This window comes from Salvia splendens, chromosome 1 (assembly GCF_004379255.2).
Source record: "Salvia splendens isolate huo1 chromosome 1, SspV2, whole genome shotgun sequence".
NCBI classification, from domain to species: domain Eukaryota; kingdom Viridiplantae; phylum Streptophyta; class Magnoliopsida; order Lamiales; family Lamiaceae; genus Salvia; species Salvia splendens.
This window is the reverse complement of record NC_056032.1, coordinates 40282900-40306443: the sequence shown is the minus strand read 5'-3', so window position 1 is coordinate 40306443 and position 23544 is coordinate 40282900. Positions and strand designations below refer to the sequence as shown.

At 38.2% G+C, this 23544-nt stretch overlaps 1 protein-coding gene, 2 non-coding genes and 1 pseudogene across 3 annotated transcripts; 1 reads left to right on the top strand and 3 right to left on the bottom strand.

Moving 5' to 3' along the window:
- Positions 1-2822: 2822 nt before the first annotated feature.
- Positions 2823-2923, bottom strand: LOC121758496. Its single transcript, XR_006041487.1, has one exon. It is a non-coding gene; the product is annotated as a U6 spliceosomal RNA (small nuclear RNA).
- A 7410-nt stretch (positions 2924-10333) lies between these two features.
- Positions 10334-12258, top strand: LOC121803611 (pentatricopeptide repeat-containing protein At5g42450, mitochondrial-like). The gene has a single exon (XM_042203245.1). It carries the CDS (start codon positions 10339-10341, stop codon positions 11854-11856), a length of 1518 nt encoding a protein of 505 aa, XP_042059179.1. The 5' UTR covers positions 10334-10338; the 3' UTR covers positions 11857-12258.
- Positions 12044-12204, bottom strand: LOC121758299. The gene has a single exon (XR_006041406.1). It is a non-coding gene; the product is annotated as a U1 spliceosomal RNA (small nuclear RNA).
- A 3055-nt stretch (positions 12259-15313) lies between the features above and the next one.
- LOC121751441 lies at positions 15314-18726 on the bottom strand (annotated as a pseudogene).
- Positions 18727-23544: the final 4818 nt, after the last annotated feature.

Here is a 23544-nt window from a genome sequence, read left to right as displayed (position 1 = left end):
GCGAAATCACGTCATTGTTGTTGAACATCTTGGACGCAGAGCTCTTCTTCTTATTCTTTTATTAAACTTTTCAACACAGTTTCTTAATATTCTGTGCTCAAAAGCTTTGGCTCAACTTAGTTGAGAGGGGGAAGTAAGTAACTATCGTACTCTCTTGACTCTTCATCTACAAAAAAATAGATTACTATATAAATGATAGTATAAGTTTTAAGTGTAATTCATAAAGTAAGACTGTACCAAAGAGGGAGAGGAGAAAAAAGTGGTGAAAATACTATTGGTGGATTATGGGATCCACATTATTTGTTGTTGAAAACGTTTCTTATTTAAAATTGCTTTAATTTTGATGGATGACTCAAAATTGTAAAATTAGTCTTTTTTTACTGATGGAGTATTAATTTTGTCTATATAAAAAATCAATATCCAACAAAAAATATATATAAAAAGATAGGATTATAATCAAATGCAAACTCTAAATATCGTACAAACTCGACTGGACCGTTAAAAAATGTCAACAGATTACAAAATAATAGCAACAGAAAATATCAACACAGTGTCAATGGTTGATACCGTGTTGATATTGTGTTGGCATTGTATTGACACTGTGTTAAGAGCATCTCCAATAATAGGCGAGCGACCAGCTCGCCGATATTTGGCGCTCGCCGGTGTGCTCGCCGAACTATTGCAATCGGCGAGCGCCAAATCGACGAGAATTTCGGCGAGCGCATGCCGATTCCCGGTCGCTCGCTAATCCGCTCGCCGCTATTGCAGCATCCCGATCGGCGAGCGACCGGCGAACAGATTGTTATTTAAATTTTTTTTATTTTCGAAACTCTATATATACGCGATTTGCAAGTCATTTTCATCCGCACCACTTGTTTTAACGAGTACTCTCTCTATCTTATTTTCTGTACAAGAGCAACAACGGGAAATGGATCTCAACAACGAGCCAACTTCAGGGACGAGCCCGTGGGAGGTGGATGGAGTCAGATGCCCGGGTACTACAACAACATGTACCATTGGCAGCAGATGATGCCCGGGATGGCATCTGGGGGTGGTATGCCGAGATGGCATGGGTTGCCGGGGGGTCCTGCGATGCAGGGGGTACCGGGGATGCAACCCGGGATGCCAATGATGCCGGGGTGGGCACCCGGGATACATATGACGCCGGGGTACCCGGGGATGCAGGGGACGCCGGGTACCCCCGGGGTGCAGAGGATGCCGGGGGGCTCTGACGTCTATCGCCCCAGCTTTGATTTTGGTACTGCTTCTTCGCACACATCGACCCCAGCGGAGACACAGTTCCAGGGGATTGAGACCTTCTCCTTAGAGGAGTTGGGTATAGATCTCGGGGCATCGGACACTCCCGTGGGGCGGGGTCGGGGCGCGCCCAAGAAGAAGAAGGGGAAGAAGGTGGTCGGCGAGTCGTCGCAGCCGGAGGTACGGAGGAAGTGGACAGACGCGGAGAACGTCGCGCTGTCCAAGGCGTGGGTCAATGTTTGCGATGACCCCCTCGCTTCTAAGGCATTTTGCCCGGAGGGGAGGATACGCAGCGGGGAGGAGTGCCGGAAGGCGTGGGACCGAATCAGGTCTGGGGTCTCCCGATTTTCGGGGTTGTCCAGCAACGCCCTCCGAATGAAGTCCAGCGGCCAAACTGATGAGGACTGCACGAGGGAGGCGGAGAAAGAGTTCCCCGTGCCGGGGCTTTACAAGGACTTCACCTACTGGAACTGCTACGAGGTCCTAATGGATTCCGATAAGTTTCAGGCAGGTGTCGATGCGGGCTGGCCGAAGAAACAGTGCCTGAACTATTCAGGTGATTACGCCGGCGGTAGCAGCGGCAGTTCCCACGGCCTCCCCGAAGATGCTCAGGAGACCTCGTCCCCTCCCGCGTTTACTCGCCGCACTCGCCCGGTTGGTCAAAGGCGGGCGCAACGCCCTCGCCAGAGGTCACATGAGGTCCAGTCGTCATCTCCCCTTGTTGACAGCTCGACAGATAAACTCGTCTTCTTAGCGCGTCAACAAGCGCGGGCTCAGATGATCAAGATCATAGATCAATGGAAGAATGCAACTGACCCCGAGGAGAAGAGTTTTTTTCACGCTGTGCTCGTGAGTATGCGAGATGATTTGAATCCCGGCGCGGCACAGGTGGGGGGCTCTGATGCGGGCTCAGATGCCGCAAATTTGGGGGTCGCGGATAGTGGCGACGACGGCGAGGAGTGAGGCGGCGGCGGAGGCGGGGGGCTCGTGCGTGGATTAGGAGTTTTTTTTAAGTAATGTAATTTTTTTATTTGACTTTTTTTTAATTAATGTACTTTTTAAACTTTTAATATTATTATCAAATTTTCCGGTATATGTGTCGTAAATTTAATTCTATATTTTGTGTAATTGTTTAATTATTTGTTTTTAGTGCTGATGATGTGGCAAGGCTATGGTTGGGCTATTGCTTGTCCAGTTGCTTCTCCTGCTGATGTGGCAGGAGGAATTTAGTGCTGCTGATGTGGCAGAGGAGTTTGTGGCTGGGCTATGGCTGGGCTATTGCTTGTCCGTTAACTATTGCGGATGCTCTAACTAGAGTTGTCAACTGGGTCGGGCCAACCCGGTTAAGCTCGGCCCAGGCCCGACCCACCAGTGAAATGAATAGGGTCTGGGCTCGGCTCATCAGTTGAGATGGGCTCCAATTAGGCCATTTTGTAAACCCAGGCCCAAGACCATCTGAAGCCCAACCCAGACCCAAGACCATCTGAAGCCCAACCCAGGCCCAGGACCATCAAAGGCGCACCTTCTATAATTAGTTTCTTTTAATGTAATTAGGTGATTAATAATTAATAATAGTATATTTCTCTATTTATGTATGTCATCTTGTGCACGAGACATGCTAATTTTTTCTATATCATTCCAATATTTTGGATGTCTCCGAATGGACTCAAACAGTAATAGTTTAATATCAATATAAGTTTCCAACCAATTCATGAATGGAACATTCAATCTTGATTACATCTAATTTTTTTTATAAATTTTTTTATCCAAATGTAAAAAAGATGATTATGAAGTTTAACTTTAAGAATATTACGTATTCAAACCTTAATATATGATGATACTGATAGAATTCTTTAAATTTGTTAGTTAGTTCATATACTTATAGCTTTAAAAGTACAACATCAACCCATATGTCATCATCTACTAACAAAACTAACAATATTAGTTATTCCTTTAGTTATATACTTACTTTTAGATAGAATAAAGAACATGAAAAATATTGTTGATACAAAGTCAATAAATGAACTTAAACACATTATTAAGTTTAGATTTAGTTAATGATATATGAAAATACAATTTATATGTTAATTTTGCATATAATACATTTAAGATATCTATAAAATATTTAAACAAAGCCCAGTCTGGCCCGGCCCAGCTCGGCCCGGGCTTAGCAAAATTAGAAAAAGCCCAGCCCAGCCCAGCCCACCTTAGACATGGGCCTGGGTCGGGCTGAGCCTCAATATAGGTGGGCCTTAGCGGGCCCGGGCCGGGCTGGGCCAGCACGGCCCACTTGACATCTCTAGTGTTGACGTTTTGTTGACACTGTGTTGAAAAGTTTGAAGTTTGTACAATATATGAATTTGTATTTTATCACTAAATTTGGACCACACATTTTTAAAATCACGTGGTCTAGATTCAAACTTAGATTTACTTCATAAAAAAAAGCGCGGGGGTAAATATGTCATTTCGCTCATGATAAAATTTACGTATCCAAATTTCGCTCATTTAATTTCTGAATTTCGCTCATTTTATCATTTTATCAGTCAGTTAAAAGTATCATTTTATCAACTCAGAGTATCATTTTGTCCGGCAAACTATCATTCTATGCAATAAACCTAACATATATCATTTTATCAACTCAGAGTATCATTCTATCCGGCAAAACTATCATTCTATGCAATAAACCTAACATATATCATTTTATCAGTCAGTCAAAAGTATCATTTTATCAATTCAGAGTATCATTCTATCCGACAAAACTATCATTCTATGCAATAAACCTATCATTTTATCATTTTATCAGTCAGTCAAAAGTATCATTTTATCAACTCAGAGTATCATTCTATCCGGCAAAACTATCATTCTATGCAATAAACCTAATATAATCGGCACAATACATAATACACAAACCTACAAAGCAGTAAACATATCATTTTATCATCTCAGAGTATCATTTTTATAAGGTTACTGTCATTTTATCCGCTTAGATTATCATTTTATCAGGTAAAAGTATCATTTTATTAAACAAAAATGTCATTTTATACACCAAAAATACCTATCATTCTATCGGTTGAAAGTATCATTCTACCCGGCAAAACTATCATTCTATCGGCTGAAAGTATCATTCTATCCGGCAAAACTATCATTTTATCAGTTTTATGTCATTTTGTCACGTTAAAATATCATTTTATCAGCTTATATGCAATTTCTTCAGCTAAACTATCATTTTTATAAGGTTACTGTCATTTTATCCGCTTAGATTATCATTTTATCAGGTAAAAGTATCATTTTATTAAACAAAAATGTCATTTTATACACCAAAAATACCTATCATTCTATCGGCTGAAAGTATCATTCTACCCGACAAAACTATCATTCTATCGGCTGAAAGTATCATTCTATCCGGCAAAACTATCATTTTATGCAGTAAACCTAACATTTATAAGCTAAAAGTATCATTTTATCAACTCAGAGTATCATTCTATCTGGCAAAACTATCATTCTATGCAATAAACCTATCATTTTATCATTTTATCATTTTATCAGTCAGTCAAAAGTATCATTTTATCAACTCAGAGTATCATTCTATCCGGCAAAACTATCATTCTATGCAATAAACCTATCATTTTATCAGTCAGTCAAAAGTATCATTTTATCAACTCAGAGTATCATTCTATCCGGCAAAACTATCATTCTATGCAATAAACCTATCATTTTATCATTTTATCAGTCAGTCAAAAGTATCATTTTATCAACTCAGATTATCATTCTATCCGGCAAAACTATCATTCTATGCAATAAACCTATCATTTTATCATTTTACGTGATATTTGGCGAAATTCAGAAATTAAATGAGGGAAATGACAGTTTTACCCCCGCGCTTTTTTATGAAGTAAATCTAAGTTTGAATCTCAAAACTATCATTCTATACAATAAACCTATCATTTTATCATTTTACGTGATATTTGGCGAAATTCAGAAATTAAATGAGGGAAATGACAGTTTTACCCCCGCTCTTTTTTTTATGAAGTAAATCTAAGTTTGAATCTCAAAACTATCATTCTATGCAATAAACCTATCATTTTACGTGATATTTGGCAAAATTCAGAAATTAAATGAGAGAAATGACAGTTTTACCCCCGCACTTTTTTTTATGAAGTAAATCTAAGTTTGAATCTCAACCGCATGATTAGAAATATGAGTGGTCCAGATTTGATTATAGGGTTATTACGATATTTAGGGGTTATCATATGATCACGACTCTATATATATATATATATATATGGATGTATTCATTTCCTTTTCCTATATTTCCTCCTTTTTCCTTCTTAATATCAGCCATTAGATTAGAGAAATGGACGGTCAAGATCAACATTGGGTAATTAATCCCGTGTTGCATTATTTGTCCTATTTTGTGCATTATGAGGGTACAATAGTAATCTAATAATGGCTGGAAACCGCTACGAATAATGCACCACATGGTCACGAGTAATGCATATAATTGACACACGTATATTCCAATAACAACAATTTGTTAGTAATGTCTACGTACTATACCCTAGCCCCTAAGTTTATTAAACCCTTAGGGGAAACAAGAAACGTGTGTCAAACATCATAACATGGTACATCTTATTCGTATGCATTGCAGTTCACATATTGTGCATTATATAGTTAATAACATCCATTACTCGTGACAATTTGGTGAATTATTCGTATCGTTTTATAATTTGTTATTAATGCGTACGTACTATACCCTAGCCCCTAAGCTTATTAAACCCTTAGGGGAAACAAGAAACGTGTGTCAAACATCATAACACATTCAATCTTGTCCGTATGCATTGCAGTTCACAAATTGTGCATTATATAGTCAATTATATCCATTACTCATTACCATGTGAAGATTACATACATGTCTACGTACTATACCCTAGCCCCTAAGCTTATTAAACCCTTACGGGAAACAAGAAACGTGTGTCAAACATCATAACACAACACATCTTGTTCGTATGCATTGCAGTTCACATATTGTGCATTATATAGGTAATATGCATTACTCGTGACCATGTGGTGCATTATTCGTAGCGGTTTCCAGCCATTATTAGATTACTATTGTACCCTCATAATGCACAAAATAGGACAAATAATGCAACACGGGATTAATTACCCAATGTTGATCTTGACCGTCCATTTCTCTAATCTAATGGCTGATATTAAGAAGGAAAAAGGAGGAAATATAGGAAAAGGAAATGTATATATATAATTGACTATATAATGCACAATGGTAACGAGTAATGGATATAATTGACTATATAATGCACAATTTGTGAACTGCAATGCATACGAACAAGATGTGCTGTGTTATGATGTTTGACACACGTTTCTTGTTTCCCCTAAGGGTTTAATAAGCTTAGGGGCTAGGGTATAGTACCTAAGCATTAATAACAAATTATAAAACGATACGAATAATTCACCAAATTGTCACGAGTAATGGATGTTATTAACTATATAATGCACAATATGTGAACTGCAATGCATACGAATAAGATGTACCATGTTATGATGTTTGACACACGTTTCTTGTTTCCCCTAAGGGTTTAATAAGCTTAGGGGCTAGGGTATAGTACGTAGACATTACTAAATGCACGTATGTAATCTTCAATCCGTTGATTAACCCATATACACAATACCTCTAATAATGCATAATATACTGAGATAATGACAATTAACAGCTACATAATGCACTACCTAAACCAAATAATGCACATACGTATATTCCAATAACAACAATTTGTTAGTAATGTCTACGTACTATACCCTAGCCCCTAAGCTTATTAAACCCTTAGGGGAAACAAGAAACGTGTGTCAAACATCATAACATGGTACATCTTATTCGTATGCATTGCAGTTCACATATTGTGCATTATATAGTTAATAACATCCATTACTCGTGACAATTTGGTGAATTATTCGTATCGTTTTATAATTTGTTATTAATGCGTACGTACTATACCCTAGCCCCTAAGCTTATTAAACCCTTAGGGGAAACAAGAAACGTGTGTCAAACATCATAACACAGCACATCTTGTTCGTATGCATTGCAGTTCACAAATTGTGCATTATATAGTCAATTATATCCATTACTCGTTACCATGTGAAGATTACATACGTGTCTACGTACTATACCCTAGCCCCTAAGCTTATTAAACCCTTAGGGGAAACAAGAAACGTGTGTCCAAACATCATAACATGGTACATCTTATTCGTATGCATTGCAGTTCACATATTGTGCATTATATAGCCAATTATATGCATTACTCGTGACCATGTGGTGCATTATTCGCAGATACCAAAATGTGGCAGTTACTTTTCCGTCAAATGTCAATAATAACCCTGTAATGCATACAACCACCTTCTATAATGCAACACGGAACCAGTTTTATAGAATCAATCTGATCCGTTGATGCCTTAGATCTAACGCGTAATATTAAGAAGGAAAAAGGATCTAAGATGTGAAAAGGAGAATAACGCTCCCCTATATATATATATATATATATATATATATATAGTCCCATTATTCACAAATCCATTCTTAAAGACCGAACCACCGAACCATACCAAATTAGGGTTTTTAGATTTAGTTTTTTATGAATGAGTGGCACAAATTTATCAATTATTTTCGCCTTCATCACGAGCCTATTTTAATTCATCCGAAGGTAAATAAGTCATACTAACATGTTACGAAGATTTAACTTCATTCCAGTAGGTTTTTACTTTATTCCAGTAGGAGTATTACTTCATTCCAGTACGTAAATGCGGTTTCACCGTCGCGTGTCGTTCTTTCTCTCTACAATATCTATCACCACCGCCACAACGCTGATATGGCGTAATAAACTCATGGAATGATGTAATAAATTATTGGAATGAAGTATGTGTAGAAGCATTTGAAGTCCTACTTGAATGAAGTAAAAACTTTATCCAATGAAGTAATAACGTTTCTGAATGAAGTAATAAACGCACTTGAATAAATTGAATTTTTTAACGTAAATAAAGTAAAAACTCAGGTCAATGAATTCAAATGAAACATATGCTGAATCATTTCAAAACCTACTGGAAGAAAGTAAAAACATGTTGTAGTTTCAAGGTATTACGTACGGAATGAAGTAATAAACATATACAATGAAGTAAAATGGGCTTGTAATGAAGTCCGAAAAATTTACACAGCAGCACATCTCATCAAAAAAACTAGATCTAATGGCCCAGATTTGGTCTCTAGTTCGGCCTTTAAAATTAGTTCGACATTGATCACAACTCTATATATACATCCATATATTTATATATATATATTGAAAGAAGTATATTAACCTTTTTCTGTACACAAAAAATAAATTAATAGTAATTATTTTTCTTTACGTTTTTATCCATCTTATTATAGGAGTGGAAATTCAATATTTTTTAAATATGCATATTTAGCATTTTTTGAAAAATTAAACGAAAAAATAGTATTTCTTAATTTACCTATTTCCTTTTAGGTTTTCACAAGACCAATATTAGAATTAATAAATAAACAGTCCTCTAAAAAATAATTAATTAAACAGTCAAAAAATTTGTGGGTGTTAGGGTTTTGGGCTGCTTCTCATATAAATTGATCAGCAAAAGCCGCCCTCTCTCTCTCTCTCAATGTTATTTTTGAACTAATCACATAACTCTTTCTCTCTAAACGGTTTAAACCCGGTTGAGACTGTTAAAACCATCAAAATCGGGTTAAAACCGTTTAAAAATTGACGGAATTCTTAGTGTAGGACCAATTGTGATCCGAGTTGAAATGTTCAGAATGCAAAAATTCAAAAGATAAAGTATATTACCAAAATCATTGAATGGGTATATGTTCAAGACCAGTTTTGGCATTTACTCTTTATTTTATAAAATTTACATTTCTTTTAGATATGAGATTTAATAAATTAATATTTAAAGACTAAATAAAGAGATAATAAAAAATGAAAGAAAATAAAGTAAAAAAAGAATGAAAAAGAATAAATTAGGAATGAAAATAAAATAAAAGAAAATAAAGAAAGATAGTAAAAAAAGAGTTTTTTTTATTAAAAAGAGTGAAAATAGCGTGTGACGTCCCAAAATGAAAATTTATTTGTGCCCAAAGATTGATAGGTGTTTGAACTTCAGTGTCATGTACTCCCATATTCTAAACATTTATGCATCCCATGAATTTATTATCAATTCTAAACGACGTCTTTTATGGGTTCTATCGGGATATCGGAAAACTCAACTTAATAGTATTATTACAGCTTATTGGGTCTATAACATGTAACACACTTCACTTTAGATTTCTTTTTAATGGGCTTTTTATTTTTATTATGATAGGCTTTTCTATAAACCAATTATTTTGTAGCTCTTTCTTGACGTGAATCTGAGTGTTTAATATCATATATTACAACGGCATCGAAAATTATGGATTGATTGGTATCCGAGAAAAGTGTAAACGTATGACAAGGAGCCAAGCCGAAACTGAGGTATGTGTCAAACAAATGAACCTATCAAGATGATTTCCAAATGCTAGCAACAACTTTATAATTTAAAAGACATTTTATTATAAAATTCACTTACAATTTAAAAGTACTATCGGTTATCCTATCCAAACCCCTATTTTTGATTTATATATAAGATTGCCATGTGTATTCAATATTATAATGTATAAGTTAGTGGAGTATATGATTTGTTCAAAAGTGATTTTGGTTAATAAAACATTTCTTTTCGTGAATTAAGCCACTTATATTAGAAGAAAATAAAATTCAGTATATTGGAGTAGATGCCAATTTAGGCAAACATATAATTCAAATTACTACCGTTTCTTGTCTAATGAGATAGTACCACATTGCCAGCCGATCTAATACTACTCTAGTACTCCTACTAAAGTCATAAACTTTAGCCAAAATTTAATACGATAGCAAAAATCATAAATTGAATTTCTAACAAAATCAATTTTTGACAAATTGACTTCCTTTTTATATCCAAGTTTTATTAGTACTCCATTAAATTTCATTTCGTTGCTGCTATGCTTTTAATAGAATGTCGTTTGCGCCTACTTTGATTCGGCAGAAAAGGCTCGCAGTTGTTGGACAATGCTCCTTCCAAACCAACTCCGTGTCTCGCGCAGAATCAGCTTCCTTCTGCAATCCGGACGCCCACCAGCTGCTGGACGAATTGCCCCAACGCGACGTAAAATCAGTGACAGCTTTGATAGGCCGATTTGCGAAACAAAATCGACACGCAGAGGCCATTGCTTGCTTTACAAAAATGCACCTTTTCGACATCAAACCCAACGAGTACACTCTCGCCACTCTCATTCACTCCTCCGCTGTCCTCAAAGACCTCCGCCTCGCCAAACAGATTCAATCCTACGCCGTGAAAGCCGGATTATGCTCCAACGTCTTTCCAGGCAGCGCCATTTTGGATCTCTACGTCAAGTTGGGCAGTTTTGACGTCATTCTGAGAGCTTTCGAGGATGTCAATCACCCAAACGTGTTCTCCTACGCCTCGTTGATCCGTGGCTACACGAAACAGGGAAGATTTGATGAAGCCCGGGATGTTTTCCGATCGATGCCCAAGAGGAATGTGGTTTGTTGGAACACCATGATCAGCGGGTGCAGCCAATCGGGGAGGAACGAGGAAGCTGTGAATCTGTTCAATGAGATGTTGAGGGAGGGCGTTACGCCTATTCAGTCTTCATACCCTTGTGCCATCATCGCGGCTGCCAATATCGGGTCGATAGGATTAGGAAGGAGTATCCATGCCTCTGCAGTAAAGCAATTGGGCCAGCTTGGCTTGTTTATTGCCAATTCTTTGATAAGTCTGTATGCAAAGTGTGGGGAAATGGAGGATAGTCTGCTGGCCTTCAGGAAAACGCGCGAGAGGAACGTGGTGTCGTGGAACTCGCTCATCTGTGGCTACGCGCAGAATGGGGAAGGGAACGCTGCGCTGGATGTGTATGACAGGATGAAGCTCACGGGCTTAGAGCCTAACAGTGTGACTCTTCTTGGGTTGCTGCTGGCTTGCAATCATGCCGGCCTTGTTGATGAGGGTTGTGAGTACTTTTACCAAGCGAAGCGTGATGATCCGAGGCTTCTGAGAGCGGAGCACTATGCCTGCTTGGTGGATTTGCTGTCTCGAGGTGGGAGGTTTGAGGAAGCAGAGAGGTTTCTTGGTGAGTTGCCATTTGAGCCCGGGATTGGGTTCTGGAAGGCATTGCTTGGGGGGTGCCGAGTGCATTCAAACTGGGAGTTGGGGGAGGTTGCAGCGAGGCGAATCTTGGAGCTGGATCCAGGAGATGTGTCGTCGTATGTGATGCTGTCGAATGCGCACTCTGCTGCGGGGAGGTGGGAGGAGGTGTGGGAGGTAAGGAGGAGGATGCGAGAGAAAGGGTTGAGTAGGATTGCTGGGAGTAGTTGGATTGAGGTAAGAAGTGAGGTTCATGTTTTTGTTACATCAGATAAAAGGCATAGGGATAAGGCTAAGATTTATGAGGCTTTGAGATTGTTGATTCATCATGTAATGGAGAACCAGGATACCCTCGTCATTTTGAATTAGTTTTTTTCTACTTATTCAGTCGGACTTGGATTGCAGTTTATCTGTTCCTTCAGTTAGATCAATCATCAAACTATACATAATTAAATGAACAAATTCTCAGTTATAGAATATATGCTGCTTAACCTTGCCAAGTACGAAGACCTACAGATGATCTGGCAAGAGGTGGAAAACATAAGACTTGAATTGGGCAGGGGCCGCGCGAACGCAGGCCCCCTCTGTCACAAATTATGACGCAGGCTCGACCACTTGGGCCGACCTTAGGCGGGTACCCCTCCGCAGTGCAATGGAGGTCACCAACCTAGGCCATGGGTCTTATGGATCGCCCATTGACCCCGTCCAGGTAAGTATGTTTCATCTTTTTTCCTCACTTTATGTAACCTCTTTTCTCACTCCATCCCATGCTCTTCCGATGTGGGAACACAAAATGTATTTGTTGCTGAATATTTGAGGTGTAGTTCACCAAAGCTTGTTTGAGAAGCAGCATATGCATAACAATCTTCTTCTTCCATTGTAGAATTGGCAGGCAGCTACTCGAAATTTTAGATTGCTAATGTAATGATTACATAGTTGTGTATTGAGGTATGGATGTTTCAGAATGTAGAGATATGGATGTTTCAGAATGGAGGCACTATCTTTATCCGACAAGTAAAGAATCAGCCTTCGTATCTACATCCAAACGTTGGACCATCGGCATCACCGCCAAGAAAAGCTGCTGATGGAAAAAACCACCTCAAGGAGCCTTCATGATTAAGGCACTGGTCATTGCCCTTTCTTCTAATCTTTGCATAAAACTATTATAAATTAAATTCAAATACAAACACACCATAAGGAGAAGGGAAAGTTCCTTGCGAAAACTAACAACTTGAGCTATCAAGGATTCATTGTAATAATTGCCTTTAACTTGCACAAAACAGAGCTAAGATTGCAAAACAACCCCAAACAGATAGTCATAGCACCGCAAACCCAAAATACAAAAAAATTTCGAGTGCACACTACCAACATTCATAATTTATAAACTAGTTCTTATATGCCTGCAAATTTGGGTACCCAACCCGAAATCTCTAAAATATCACACCCAATACCCGACCTGTATATGAATACGGGTACCCTAATAACCGATGCGGGTACCCGAACCCAGCTGATCGGGTACCCGTCAACACGAAATTGTTATATTTCAAATTTACTCTATTTAAATAAATTATATTGTGATGAGTAAGAATTAATCAAAATAACATAATACTTACTACTTATTGACTATTGTTAAAAGTTCAAACTTCAATTATTTATTTATTTTTTCTTTTTTTACATTAAAAGGAGGATCGACGGTGGTTCCCCACCTACCCCCCGAAGTGACTCGGACCCCTGGCCTAACGGTCGGAGGTGAAGCGTCTTACCAAGCTGCGCTTCGTTGTCAAGGTGGGACCCAATGGGTCCACCAGCCCCGCAGGAACGGGTCCAGGATTTTTCACCTCCTCCAGCTCCTGGGTCTAGGCACGGGTACATGCTTAATCACCTCCCGAAGCTCTGGAGTCAGGCCAGTGAATCCACTAGGCCCGAGGGAAATTAATCCCCAAGATTAATTTTAGTGCTTTAGTTTTCTTATTATTATGATTCTACGACTATACATATATATATATATATATATATATATATATACACATTAAACACTGCTTAACTTTAAAATAAAGAAAATTTTGGCATAAGTCGAACTCAAAAGAGATTATGATAAACTTTTCAAAATTTATTAATAAAAATGTAAATAAAACGGGGAAAGCATAATTGCATATCAAAGACATAACAAATTAACAAGAAAGAACATTAAAAAATGTTCTATCCTAGATAAAAATGTTTATCATAAATCCATAAACGTATATTAACCGATACTAATCGGGTATCCGAACACGGGTTTCGGGTATCCAAAACCTGAAAAAGTCTTACATCAACTACCCAAACCCACAATTTCAGGTACCCAAAATCCGTTGGGTATTGGGTCGGGATCGGGTATACCGGAAATCCGAGAACTAAATTTGCACTTCTAAGTGCTCAAATTAAAAGGTATATGCCGCATTTAACATATGCAAACGTAGTCATGTAGTTAAATATTAGCTATAAATAAAGATTTTTTTTAGCACCATCAATTACCTAAAAAACACCATTCAACTAATTTGGATTATAAAATGTGAAATTGAGTGCAAGACTTAACATATGCTCGAGAAATTAATCATAGCTAAGTTGAGCCTTACTCTGGAATTGGGGAAATTTTATTAAATAACTGTAGTTGTAGGTGAGAGATAGGAAAGTTTAGTTTGTCCCAACTTATTTGGAGTGGTTTTTATACTCAATTTGAAAATAATTCTTTTAAGGATCGTTTTGCAAGGACCATAGCCTAACTTGACGTGGTAGTATATAAATGATCGCTCTTGGATTGTGGGAAGCAATAGAACAACCATTTTGGAAGTTGCAGCTAGGAAGCAACTAATGGGCATCAATATCATAGGAAATATGATATGAATTTGGAGGTGACCGGTCGTACTCTCTTTACCGTTGTCATCAAACAGAATTTCACTGGCCATATCTCATTCCAGCAATAAGTCATTTGATACAAGACGAAGAATCATTATTGATCATTTTGTTAGGAAATGAACAGTGTGTATGACAACATACAAAAACAAAAGCTCAAATACAAACTACAGTGTGTGCGCGTGTCTGCGAGAGTGAGAGAATTAAAGCTGCGTGAGTGTGCTTCACAAAAATTCAGGCATATGTACTTTCACCTCATTCTACATAGTGCAACCCACAACTTCTACTCAGTGGAAATGCCATTTCTGATTCTAAGAAGTAAGAACTCCGCTCATGTTTATCGGGACCTATGATGATATAGACTCCACAGAGAGGCGATGACAGATGAAGACAAGAATAATCACAAGGTCAAGTTATCCTACAAGAATGAGATATCAATGTAGACAAGATCCAAAAAGTGCAATTGGGGCAGAAAGTGCAAGCTAACAACCAATGTCATACACTATCCAGAAACATCAAGTGGCCAAACAGCATATTTATGTATATCATTGGTAGATCCTTAGAGTAAATGGTATTGATAATAAAGCAAGCTAATTCATAGAGGTTCTAATTCATGAGAGTAAAGGTAATATCCATAACGAACAACCGAAATTTTCAAGATCAAGAAAGCACTAAAATAATCCCAAATTCAACAACTCAAGCAACTCGTAAGGCAACCTTACAGAATAAGCTTGTTTGAATGATGCATCCTGATTGACATCTTTTTCGGAACTTCAACAAGTTGAATAAATTGGTCATGCGATTTGGAGCTAACTTAGTTTCTTTCTAAATTCCACATGTTACTACGTGAACCACCTAATTCATCCTTCCTAATTCAATGTGTGATGCTTTCACAACCACATTAGTAGGCTGACTATGACAGGTACACTCCATATCATAACACAAAGCACTTTAATTAGAGAGAGAGATGCAAAATGCATCCAGCCAGGCCAGCCATATTAGAATCCAACAGCACTAGTTAAACGCAAGTCATAGAAACATCACAACAGAATTATTTATCAGCTTCAAGTGAATATACATGAAGACCCCGTGACTGTCACCCTCTGAGTGAAATGTGAGCCTAACTGCATGAAAATTCATGTTCTAAAACCATGTGCTGATAACCCTCGCCTCTAAAGCTGTTCTAACTTATTGACTAAGCCGATCCAACAGTTCCAGCAGAGGCAGCTTCACGTTCTTGGCGTCGACATTCTCTCTGTGTAAATCCAGCATCAACAAGTGAAAATATGAAAAAAGCAACGGATGACAAAACACTACAGGAGCAATAAACTTCAAAGCTGCACATAGAGGATACCATAAGGAGCATGAATAACATTTGGGGTGCGTCTCTTTAAGTGGAAAACTTTGCAAAACAATCAAAATAAAAAAGGCAGAAAAAGTAAACATGTTGCACAATAGCCATCCAAATTGTGGAATAAATGACGCATCATATAACAAGCATTTGGTGGATAAATACAGTAGGAAGTACTAAATGCATCTTAATCAAAGGGAAAACTAAAAAATGCAGACAAATTGATAGCAATAATCATCTAACAGAATACATCAAAGACGTATAAACATACAAGAAACGCACCCTTCTTTCCCAATATGGAAGGAAGCAGACGAAATCATAAACTGGTCCAAGTGTTGGAAGCAAGAGAGCATTCACGCCAGTGAAGACCAAGAGCGCCGTCAGAGGTCGAGTTTTGTGTGGCATTATCGTCTAATCTGTGTGCAAACAACTCACAATTTATCAAGCTTGAAAAAAAATGAAATTTAGGCAACAGAATTCCCAGCAGATTATCTATTCTTCAAATCAAACTGACATAATTTGTGGTCAATACAAATGCCCCCACTACTACAGCTGCTAAAAAATTCTAAAGCTTAAACGGGTTTCAACTGATCGCTCAAGAATGTTGCTGGATATCCACATAGTATAAAAAATGGATCACCATATTGAAATCAAAATATATAATTGCATAAATTAAGTTTAACAATTGTGCATGAAATGAACAAGAGAAGAAATACAGAATAAAGAAGGATGAGAAATAGAAAGACGAACCAGCAGCCCATTACTAATAATTGTGTTTCTTTTTCCTTTTTGGAGCTGCCGGTGAATAATTGACAGAAGAACGTTACTTGTTTTTGTTTCTTCTAAATCACAAGAGAATTTTATTTATTACTAAAATAACACTCCCTCCTTTTCCTGGTTAATTGAATTAATTTTTCCTTTTGAATTAATTCCAAGATAATTGAGTTATTTCTACCTAAAAAGTAATCATCTCTCATAATTTATTCTTTCTTCGCATCTCCTATTTTATTCACCTTGCATGTGTTATCTCTCGGGGCAAGATTACCTTTCAATGTGCATTTCTTATATCAGCACCAACACACTACAATTTTAAGCATAGACCAAGTTCTCTTTTTAATTTCTTTTATCTATTAAATTTATAATATAACTTGCTATGTAACTTATACTAGCATGACAATTCCTCAAGCTAAATCAAATTAGCAACACAAATTCCCCAAGCTGTATTGAAACATTCTACGTTAAATCTACATTAACATAGCAAGATCATTTTTCCTCCCAATTCACTTCCCCAACTATGCTTAGGAAACTAATTAGTCATAAAAAATTAGATTTACAACTAATTTGATTAAACACAAATTTGGAGAGATTCTTGAATATAAACCCTAGCTTTCAATTGAAGATACAATTGAATGAATAAAAGATGTACGGAGACTCCTTACACAATGGGAGGTATGTTAGCCTATGAATTCGTTGGAATCCGGTGATGGCGGCAGCGAAATTGGCCGGACAGCTGTAACGCAGAGAGAGTGGCTAGCCTATGTGTGCTCGTGCAGCGGGAGAGGGGTTGAGACAGAGAGAGACGAGGAGGAGCCAGCACACGGTCGCCTGAGGCGCGGCTTGTGTGTGTATCGGAGAGTGTGTATGTGGTGCAAATTGTGTGTGGCTCCTCCTCGTCTCTCTCTGTCTCAACCCCTCTCCCGCTGCACGAGCACACATAGGCTAGCCACCCTCTCTCTGCGTTACGGCTGTCCGGCCAATTTCGCCGCCGCCATCACCGGATTCCAACGAATTCATAGGCTAACATACCTCCCATTGTGTAAGGAGTCTCCGTACATCTTTTATTCATTCAATTGTATCTTCAATTGAAAGCTAGGGTTTATATTCAAGAATCTCTCCAAATTTGTGTTTAATCAAATTAGTTGTAAATCTAATTATTTATGACTAATTAGTTTCCTAAGCATAGTTGGGGAAGTGAATTGGGAGGAAAAATGATCTTGCTATGTTAATTTTGATCTACCCCTCTCCCTCTTATCCTTCTTCTTTCTGTCCCGAGCATCACTCTCCGACCCATCCTCATTCTCTTCACTATCCCTCCTCTTTCTACTCTTACTGCTCCTCAACTTCCCACAAGTTTTTCTCCCAAACTTTTGAGCTATAGCACGCTCCATCTCCGAATCATAATCCGTATCAGAACTCTCGCTCTCCTCCTCCTCACTGCTCTCCTCACTCTCCCCGGCCGCACTCTTCCGCTGCCCCTTCAATTTCTCACCTTTCAGCTTCTCCAATCCAGACAACACCGCAGCTTGGATGGCATCGCTATCCTTGCTCAGCTTATCGTCATCAGTCTTAGCACTCAAGAAATTCCTACACAGAAATGTGAGATGCCCAACCCTCCAACACTTCGTGAGATGCCCAACCCTCCCACACTTCTTGCATGAGCCACGCGCCTCTCGGCGTTAGACCCCGTGATACGAGCAAGCGCGAGCAAGACCCCGTGAAAACTAGCATAGGCGTTTTCCTGTTCACCCTCCGAGGCGGCGGCGGCCTTCTGAGTGGAGGCGTTGCTCTTCTCTTCCTTGTTGGGAGCGTAGGGATCGTAACCGATCGCACTCTGCCATATGCCGTGGGTCTGTAGGGCGGCGCTGCTGTGCACGCGGTTGTTCGCCGGCATGCGAACCCTTCCCGCGGTCGCCGGCATCTTGGCGAGATCTGAACGGACGGGAAATCGGGATGTTTAACAAACTAGGGTTCGAAAGTAAGGTTTTGATTTTGAAATTATACAATAAATATTAGGGTTTAGAAATTGATTCAGATTCGCAAAAGGAATTGCAACAGCAAATCACACCAAATTAGAATCACAACCAAGGACGGAAAGGGGAAAAAGAATCGAGATAAAGAAAAATACGAACCTAGAAGTCCGGCGCCGGCGGTAGAAAATCGACGACTTTTGAAACTGTGCTTCCTGTTATTCCCAAATTGTTACCCTCTCTTGAGAATTTGTGAAGATCCTCAATCGGCAATAATTTAAAGTAAGAGCATCTCCAGTGGGCGGACATCCCACTAGGACATCCCAAAAACACCTCCTGCCACGTCACTAGGACTTCCTATCCCACTGTCACGTCATTAGGACATCCGCTCCTATGTCCGCCCTTCCCACTAGGACATCCCGCAATAAAAAAAAATCATACATTTACAAATAAAACAATTTACATTTACGGAAATCAAATTTGACGTCAACCCCTCCGAGTCCAAACCTCATACATTATTCGAAAAAATTACGGGAAAAATTAACAACTTCATCGGAAAAATTAACAACTTCATCGGAAAAAACATACATGATTCGAAAAAAAAAAATTGCATACTAATTAAAAAAAAACTTCATACATTATCACGTCAACCCCTCCGAGTCCAAACCTCTTCGATGATATCCTGCTGAAGTCGAACATGAGCATCTGTTTGCCGCATGTCGGCAAATGCACGCAGCCGCGCGACCTCTCCATGAGGTACCCCCATATTCACATTCGCGGTGGCCACGCCGTGACTTGGACCTGCACCCGTATCATCTTCGTTGGTCCACTGAGTCAGTTCCTCTCTGATCCTAAAATACAGGTATCTTCTCTCTAAAGCACCCACGATGTGCAGAAACAGCGGACGATGCATCCTAAAGCGTCGCCGGAATAAGGCTTCCCCAAAACGCGGTTGCGGAGCGAAGTAGTCCGCATACAACCGAATATGTGCAGCAATGTGGTCACGGGGTACTTGAGTTCGACGATGGATCGGCCGAGGTACCGCCGCATGCTGCCGCCGCTGCAACCTCTGTTGTAGCAGCATCTCTATCGCACCTTCAACAGCGACCTCCAACTCATTCTCGCTATCACCTTCACTAGACATTCTAGATATACTTGAAATTAGAGATGTAGAGAGAGTAACTTGTTAACACAAGTGGTGCGAATGAAATAAAATTCGACGAGCCGTATATATAGAGTTTTAAAAAAAATTAAAAAACGGGACGTCCGACCGGACGTCCGACTGGACGCCACAAAGGCGGACGTCCGCCCGCCCGTCGCGCCGACGTCGGAGGACACCCGACGTCCTCACGGGACGTCCGTATCCGACCCTAAACGCCACAATGGCGGACGTCCCGGTCGCCCGTCGCGACGTCCGACCGGATGTCCGACCGGTCGTCCGCCATTGGAGATGTTCTAAGAGAAAATTAAAAGCTGCTTAACAAGGTCGGTGAAGATATTAGGCCAATCTAATTATCACGCATATTTTATGTGTAGCCCAATCCTTTTTAGACAAATATAGTCCATCCTTTTTACACAAATATGGGCCATCGTTTTTCATCAGATTAGAAATAATAAGTTAAAAAGCAATGAATCAAATTTGATGAACCAAGAGATTCTTGAATACGATCTTAAACTATTAATCAAAAATAAAATAAAACTCTTTGATAAGAGCTTAAATTATCAATGAAACAATTCCAAATTAAAGATCATCACAAGTTAGTACTACTATCAAATTGGCATACTTAACTTGAGAAGCAAAGTAGAGACTCTAAAGTACCAAACATAGTCCAAGATATTGAAAGAAGGTAAGCAATGCAAGATCGCTTCTAAATATAGGAGGTCATATGTATTGAACCTCATATATATGAAGACATATGCAGTCTCTAAAACAATAATCTTACGCAATGTAGTCTTCAAAGTGTCATTGCTTTTCTCTTCATTGTTCTAAGTAGACAATTATTTTCCGGATTCGATTATAGTAAATATATTACAACAAGATCAAGATTAAGATAAGGAGTTACCCTATCAAGATTCAAGGCAAAAGATTGAAAATATTTTCGCACAACGTTTTTCTTAATCTTCAAGAGAGTTAATAATTAATTAAGATATTTCCTTCCTTTTGAATGAAACCAGAATAACTTATCAGCAAAGAACTCCTTAATTCCCTTGTTCAACTTCCACCTGCAGCGGCTGTTTGAGTGTTAATCGTGTACGACTAGAAATCAAACAACAGCATTCATATTTAAGAATGGTGATTTTATATAGTTACAATGGCTGGGAAAAATTTATTGGTTTTTGTTTCTCTCCGACCGACGACCTGTATAGTAGACTAGTAGTATTGTACATAACTACATTCTACGGAGTACTAGTATTTATGCTGCAATCCTTGTCTCACACACACTTATAATTTTTCAAAGAAAACAAAAATGTTGTTTCTGCAACATTAGCTACACAGTTGCAGAAGCGATGATTCCACTATGCAGGATTGATGTTGCTCTCTGCAGCAGCATCTACTTCTTCTTCATCATCGTCTAAATTCCAGCGAACAAGAATGGGATGCATTTATGTTGCTGCTGCATTCCTGAAATATTATAAATCAACTAATGGAATGGAGTATGATATTGTGTATATGTTAAGGGGGCGAGTTCCCTTAACAAGGATCCGGCGAACAAGAATGATCGTCGGTGGGAAATAAGGCAGTCACGGGCATTTCCCGTCGATTACGCCGATAAATTCTAATAAAGGAAAAGCATAAAAGATAAAATAGGGTTTTGATATTTCTTTATTATTTAATATGAAGGTTCCATAATATGTGGGATACGATAATACCCTAACATAATACATAAATCATGGAGTATTATCTAATAATATCCTAAGCAACAAATATGCTAGATCAAAACTAACTTAAATATTATGAGGGAATTCAAGGAGATATGCTCGTGTCAACTCTCCCGGTTGAAATCCACCTTGTCCTCAAGGCGGTCACCGGGTTAAAAATGTGATGTTGTTTTTTCAACACTTGATTTTATCTTTAAATACCTCCATTATGCTTCTATTAGTAGTATTCTATGTTATTTGTTTTTATATCAAAAATTAAAATAATAAAATATGAAAAATGATGAAATAAGGCGTAGAGGATTTTGGGATTGTCAAATTATGACTGAAATTAAAAACGCTCACAGAGGAAAAACTGGTTATAGCTAATTTTGGGGGGATTTTTGAGTCCACTAGCATCATCCTTCATCACCTGTCATCGAATCACTAATTTTACTATAATAAATTCAAATTTAAAAGAATTTTACTCTATCTAATCACTTGAGTACCCTCGCAATCTCAAAAAATAATTTGGTTATGTTACAGTGTAAACCCAAAAATTGGCAATTTGAGAAAAACCCAAAATGAGATGTATTTTGTGGTTTCCTTACTCTGATTTTGGGTTTCGGAGATGAGTAAATTATATATATATATGAGTCCCATTCATTATTCACAAATCCACTCTTAAAGACCGAACCACCGAACCATACCAAATTAGGGTTTTTAGATCTAGTTTTTTATGGATGAGATGCACAAATTTATCAATTATTTTCGCCTTCATCACGAGCCTATTTTAATTCATCCGAAGGTAAATAAGTCATACTTAGTGGCGGAGCCAGAGATTTCATAATGGGGGGTCCAAAATTAAACTTTAAAAAAAATTACATAAATTAAATTATAAGGTTCAAAATGTAAAAGTCAAATGCAATCACATCATAACATTTGTCTTCTATTCTTCATCTTCTGAAACCGCTGCATAATAGTTTCATTGGTAACTTTAACAAACACATCCTTTTATGGTTTCCAACATGATCTCTTAATCTTTCTTTCTTGCGCCAGACCGTAAATCCCCCTGATACAAAAGCATCTTGTCCATTTCCGTGGAGTCTTGAAAAAAGATAGCAATATAAACAAAAAGCTGCTTCCTTTGTAACACTATATTCCAACCAATCCTTAAATTCATCAAACCAATGTGAGACAAATTTACGTTTTCGATTTCCATCTACTGTAGGACGAAAATCATGATTACGTGGTTGACACGGACCTTTAAGTAAGTAAGCTCTGCGAACTTGTTCTATTAAATTTGGTGGATAACTCATTATATCAGGTCGTTCTCCTGGATCACTTGGAAGATTCTTTAAATCAACCTTACTTTTATCTTCATTCGATAATTCTTGAGGTTGAAGAAGTGAAGGTTCAACTGATGAAGAATCAACGGAAGAAAGTTTCTTGAAATAACGATCCATATACCTACAAAAATAGTCAACACTGATTAAGTTCAAAATATTTGATATTTTCTGTATGCAAAACTATTAACACACACATCAAATAAAGAATTGGAGTTATAAAATTCCAACTACAGAACCACCGTAGTCCGTAGCCATTGAATTACATAAGCTATCTTCTTTCTCCCCCTTTGAATTATTATTGCAGCCAAACAAAAAAACAACCTATGTAGAAAAATTAATTGAATTATATTTGAGTTTTGAATATACCTAGTTCTAGTTTACCAGATTTCAGACTTTGAACGGCAGAATGAATACGTTAAATTCAGACTTGGAATACGCTAAATTAAGAGGCACGATTCATATATATTTTGCTGAAACCTATCTCTAATATTATATTTATTATAAATTATAATTATTGTGAAATTACTAAAATACCCCTAAGTTTTTTAAGAATTAGTGGGGTGACCATGGGCCCCCCTGGCCCCACCCTCCCTCCGCCCCTGGTCATACTAACATGTTACGAAGATTTAACTTCATTCCAGTAGGTTTTTACTTCATTCCAGTAGGTTGGTTTTTACTTCATTCCAGTAGGATTATTACTTCATTCTAGTACGTAAATGTGGTTTCGTCGTCGCGTGCCGTTCTTTCTCTCTACAATATCTATCACCACCACCACAATGCTGATATGGTGTAATAAACACATGGAATGATGTAATAAATTATTGGAATGAAGTATGTGTAGAAGCATTTGAAGTCCTACTTGAAT